The 5,880-nt window shown below is 45.5% G+C and overlaps 1 protein-coding gene across 1 annotated transcript in view; it reads right to left on the bottom strand.

Moving 5' to 3' along the window:
- Window positions 1-1,147: 1,147 nt before the first annotated feature.
- LOC137890135 (protein kinase C beta type-like) overlaps window positions 1,148-5,880 on the bottom strand; it is a 14,814-nt gene continuing 10,081 nt past the window's right edge. The window contains exons 7-8 of the mRNA XM_068734251.1: window positions 5,828-5,880; window positions 1,148-1,926 (exon numbers count right to left, since the gene is read on the bottom strand). The exon at window positions 5,828-5,880 is cut by the window's right edge and continues 88 nt beyond it. Coding sequence (XP_068590352.1) covers window positions 1,750-1,926; window positions 5,828-5,880 — 230 coding nt within the window. The 3' untranslated portion in view covers window positions 1,148-1,749. The remainder of the gene's footprint in view (window positions 1,927-5,827) is intronic.

Below are 5,880 nucleotides of genomic sequence, written 5' to 3'. Positions count from 1 at the left end.
TGATTCAAACACAAGGCTCCAGGAAGTCATTAGGACTTCACGTAAGCACACACTTTCTCTCTGTATTACTAATCTCTAGCCGACATTTACCGGAACCTAATGTCATCTTTAAATGTTTCAATTTAAATATCGTGCATCTCTCCTTCCAGTCGTCTCTTCAGCCACTTGTGGAGCCGCTGTTTGGAAGTAAAGTGGATCATACCAATGCTGCCGTATTTGGAGGGGGGGGGGGGGTGCAGACGTTCACCACACGAAACAAATGTAAAAACGCAAAAGGCCAATGCAAGGCGCTGGGGAAAGGCAGGCGCTGACACACATTCAAAAGATGCAAACGTGCGTTTTCATACCCAGCGTTCGTTCGCACACACGTATCACACAACACACACACACACACACACACACACACACACACACACACACACACACACACAACACACACACACACACGCGTGCACACACACACACGCTGTAAACAAATGCCCAGGTATCTGAATCATGCTTTTGTGAAACTAACCGCTAGTCTCTTTCATTGCTTATATACTAGATAACAGAAACTGAGAGTATAAGAAGTAGTAGCATCTATTTAACTGACTTAAAGCCTGTATAAAGACTACATTTCCCAACAGCATTTCACCATCATGATCCCAGCGGCGAACAGCAAATAAAACACAAAGTAAAAATCTGACAATTTGTGGTCTGTCGTGGCACAAATCTTCCACTGTGTCAATGCGTAAAAATCATACACCAAACAGATATTCTGAAAAACCACGAGAGCACAGGGGTGCAGAGGTAAGATGCTAACATGCTGCTGGGAGACGGAAGTCCCGGGCTGTTATTGATATAGAAACTCATGCACAAGTATGTGAAGCATTCCGGTTAAAGATAAGGATCAACGTACAGACACTATTATCACTGCACATTAATAAAAATTTAAAAAAAAGCACACCAGAAGTACAGGCCCAACTCAGAAGAGTCGAGGAATGAGGAAAAGAAAAAGGTAAATCACAATTTCCACCAAAAAAAAAAAAAAAAAAAGTAACAAAATGGAATGCTGACGCTATGTTACATGTGAATTATGCTGTCGTGCATTTTCATGTGCTGGCTGTGGACTCGTGGCTTGACTACTAATCTAGATTTTAAGTCGTAAATTTACTGCGTTTATGGCATTTTTTTTTTTTGTTCCCCCCGGGGGTTAACGTCTGGATTTTAAGGGGCACCGTTTATTCTGATGAGGTGTGAGCGAATGAAACGCAAACACTTTTGTTCACACCGTGAGCGACACAAGCTGATCCAACAAGCTCGCGGTGAAGCAAAGCTCGGGGGGGAAAAGTCGATATCTTGTTAAGTAGTCACATTTTGACCAAGCATTAAAAAAAAAAAAAAGAAGGATTTGTTCGTTCAAATTATCCCAAATTTCTCAGTCTGAATCAGATTTATTTTCTGGGCTGCACTAGAGCGCTGCATGCATTCACAGAGCACCCTTTCATAGAGCAGCAGTGCGAACAACAAGTGTGTGCGTTATTGGGCATACAGGTGTGTCTGTGTATCAGTTTAAGTCATGGCTTCTTGGCTCCTGTAACATCACAAATCATTTAAAGGATAGTTAGAGTTGATATGTGTGTGTGTGTGTGTGTGTGTGTGTGTGGGGGAGTGTGGGGGAGTGAGTGATCCAGGGCACACAGGGTTGATACTGAGGGGGGGGGTGTAGACTGATTATGTACGTGTTTTGTGTGCGTGCATGAGCTGAAATCAAGCCTGCTCGGCGGCAGTGGGGGTAGCATCAGCTCCCGGGAACTCTGGGTTGATAAAGGAGAATCCCTGGAACTCGTCCTGGTCCAGGTTCTGAATCACTTCCTCATCGGGAGGGGTCAGCACCGGCGGGTGGCGTGTGAAAAAACGGTCAAAGTTCTCGGCGTCCCGTCCACACTGTTGAGGAGGGTGGGGGAGGGATGGAGTGCAAAAGGGGGAGGGGGCGGGATGGAGAGGAATGGATGGATTGGGGGAAAGGGGGGGAGAGGAGGAGGAGGAGGAGGAGGGGGGGGGGGGGGGGGGGGGGAGAGGAAAACAAAAGAAGGGGAATGGTGGGTTGAACCAGGGTGTGAGATGACATCACTTGAACATGGTTTCAAATATCAAAACAAAAGGTGCCAGCGCTGTGGGTGAGCTCGACTCAACTCTCCGTGTGTATCGGCTGAAAGGTGATTAGTTATCACCTTTCAAAAATACGGCTCTCAGGAGAGCAGAAATCAAGCGCGCCTCAGGCACATGCTCCCCCCCCCCCCCCCTTTTTTTTTCAGATATTTGAAACATATTCAACTCCAATTTTTAAACAGGAAAAAAAAAAAAAAGGCCACTGAAGTCTCAAACGTCCCGTGGCAGCACAGTACACTCTGGGTTATGAATGCAGCTATAACGCTTTAATAACGAGCATAACCCCCCCCCCCCCCCGCGGCTGTAAGTTAATAGACAAAAACAACGTTTCCTTGGTATCTCAGCTTGATTTTTTTGGGCTGTAATACTTGGATTTAATTGGAATTTATGAATAAGAAAAAGGCTCAAAGCCATGTGACGATAATAGTGTAATTGTGGGTTAATTATATGCTGCAGCTGTGAAGACCTGCTGATATATATATATATATATATATATATATATATATATATATATATATATACGATAAACCAAATCAGACAAGCAGCTAGTGTGCAAATAACTGGGAATAACTCAGAACCTCTATGGATGTTTGCTCAGAAGCTGCACAATTTGACAAAAAAAAAAAATGACGATTACGCCGTCATAATGACATTACATCTGCTAATGAGAAATGTTAGTATTGAGAGCATAAATTTAGCAATAGTAGGAGATCAATTATCACTATCCAATCAAACTCTCGAAAGTGCTTACAGGAAAGTAAAATCGTCTCAGAGAGTATTGTGCAATTCACATTAGCGAGAAAATCACTTTCTCAAGAAGCAATTTGGAAGAAAAATGAAGTCATTGTTCACTTCAGTCCACTTCATTTCCTCGTTCGGACCACTGGGAACCCGAAAAAGAGCTCATAGACCCACGAGACGTGCGTCCGTCTAAGTACATAAAAACAAGTTATTAACTTGAAAACTAGATTTTTGTCCCCGACAGCACGCCTCATGGGGACGTCGGGCCGAGCCATTCCTCCCTCCGTCTCCGTCAGCTTTAATTAACACAACAAGGATTCAGTGTCTTCTGACAGCATCACCCAGAGGAAAACTACAAACTCATTAAATCTCTGTTAAAAAAAAAACAGATGAAATTAAAGCCAGATTGTTTATAGTTTGGGGGGAAATATGTGAAATGAGGAATACACCCGGGTCAAATTGTATTTGCAGCTAATTACTTGCATTTGTTTTAACTTGCATGGGGGGGGGGGGGGGGGGACCAGGTGGGAAGAATTCGCCACAGAGGGAAATTAAATAACTTCAGAATTATCAATTTGGCACACGACACCGTAACCGGCTGATATGGTTAGAACCTTTTTTTTTTTTTTATTGTATTTGATTTGGGCCAAACTATGAGGCTCGTTTCGCGCAAGAAGAGGCGAGATGTTTCTGTTAGATCTGAAATCTCTGTTGTTGTTTTTGTTTTTGTTTTTTTAAATTAAAGCGAGTGTACTGTGAGCTTTCTGTTAACAGCAGTGCACTCCGGGACCATGGTTATCGTTTGAGACCGAGACCCAGAGCATGCAAATAAACAGAAACCAACTGTGGACACAGAGAGGACAAATAAAGATGTGTCGGGACAGATGGGCTGAGGCGTGGCAGCAGAGAACAGACGGACGGACGGACGGACGGACGGACGGACGGACGGACGGACGGACGGATGGATGGATGGATGGATGGATGGACGGATGGATGGATGGACGGATGGATGGATGGATGGATGGATGGACGGATGGATGGATGGATGGAGCGTTCGAGGTGGAGGATGGAGGAACGGATTGACGACAGATTGCTCGACGGACAGAGACAGATGAACGGTGACCGTTGTGAGACGACGGCTGTGAATGGAGCTCCGGGGACCCATTCGTTATCCGTCTGTTCGTCAATCGCACATTTAGAAAGCTCATCTGATCAACCGTCAGACCAACAGACCACAATCACAGTTAGGAACCTCCGACCAGAGCGCCACTTCAACCAGTTTCTTTTTAAAGCGTCAGATTCATAAACAATCGTCTGTAGACAAACAGCATCACAAACCACGAGGAGAAAAAAAATGGCTTTAGTCAGAAATACACAAAACATGGCCGACGGAAAAAGATCAAAGAACAACCTTCAGGAGCGAAACTGAACTTTTTATGCGTGGGTAAACACTACGGTTCTTCAAAAAAACCTTTATTTGTTCTCAGAAGGGAGAAGAAAGACAGGAAGAGAGAGAGAGAGAGAGAGAGAGAGAGAGAGAGAGAGAGAGTGAGAGAGAGAGAGATGGGAAGCGACAGCGCAGACAGGTGAGAGATGTTAGAAAGACGATCAAACGGAGAGAAGAAGGCCGATGCAGAAGGAGAGAAGAGAGAAGAAGAGATCAGACAACATATGTTAGTAGTCACATCAGAGGACTCTGCAGAAAAACGCACCTCCAGTGTGAAAGCAGGTCCAAATGGTGACCTCTAACACACACACACACACACACACACACACACACACACACACACACACACACACACACACACACACACACACACACACACACAACCCCAGCGGGCCAAGACAGCTGCATAAAAAGCTCAACTCAGGAAAACTCTTCAGCAGCCGTGTGGCCTAAGGCTGTGTGTGTGTGAGTGTGTGTATATGTTAATGGTGTGTGTGTGTGTGTGTGTGTGTGTGTGTGTGAGAGTCTCAGTATAAGATGACATCATTCTGACTAGTTATGATCAAACTAATTTAGTTGTAGAAGAAAAAAGAAAAAGGGGAAAACACAAGTTGTTTCAGGTCAGACTGGAGAGACGCTGACTCGTTCCCTCGAGGTTTTTAACTCTAAACTCAACCTGACCCACAGACTGTGTTTAGGAAGCGGACGTAGTCGTCGTGACGTCGCCCACTGGTTTCTGGACTGCCGCTATGAAGCGGCAGCGACCTGTCAATCACAAGGTAGCCCCGCCCCTAAAGCATCCCCTGCTTTATGGTCTGTTTGACTCTAAATTGGAGCATAATGTACTAAATGAACATCATGCTGTATTGAAGAAGACTTGAAACTAGAGATTGAGACCATAAACTCATGTTTACAATGTTTACTGAGGGAATAAATCAAGAGAGAAGTAGAGTCATTTTAGACTAGACTTCTATACAACCAGAGGAGTCGCCCCCGCCTGATCTAACCCCAACGAAACAGACAAAACCAATCGAGCAAATTCCAGCGATCTCCACCGACACAGTTGTTGCCGCTGTCGCCGGCGTGTTCTTCATTCCACCGTCGACACCTTCCTCATCCGACCCACATTCATCACCCTTTCACTCTTTCCTCATCCTCCTCTTCACGATCTCGGGATTATCTTCATCGCCACACATTCAACCCAATCACCATCACCAGACTTACCTGTGTGCATTGTCCCATACAGAGGAGTGTGTGTGTGTGTGTGGCGGGGGGGGGGGGGGGGGGGGGGGCGGGGGAAAGAGACAGAAACAATCACATTGAAAGTGAAAAGATGAGTAAAGTAACAGAAGGAGAAGAGAGATTAAGTGTTGAAGTCAGACCCAGTCGCTCTCAGCAGCGTCTTTACCAGGAATTTAACCACCTAACAGGAGTTGGGGGGGGGGGGGGGGGGGGGGGGGGGGGGGGTCAAGTCGGGTTCAGACTTACAGCTCTTGGTTTGAACGGCGGCTGCACTTCCTTGTTCTCCAGCTTCTCCCAGT

This window comes from Cebidichthys violaceus, unplaced genomic scaffold, assembly GCF_023349555.1.
Source record: "Cebidichthys violaceus isolate CVI_PGR_0920_01 unplaced genomic scaffold, fCebVio1.0.p SCAF_618, whole genome shotgun sequence".
Lineage (NCBI taxonomy): Eukaryota > Metazoa > Chordata > Actinopteri > Perciformes > Stichaeidae > Cebidichthys > Cebidichthys violaceus.
This window is presented reverse-complemented; position numbering and strand designations above follow the sequence as displayed.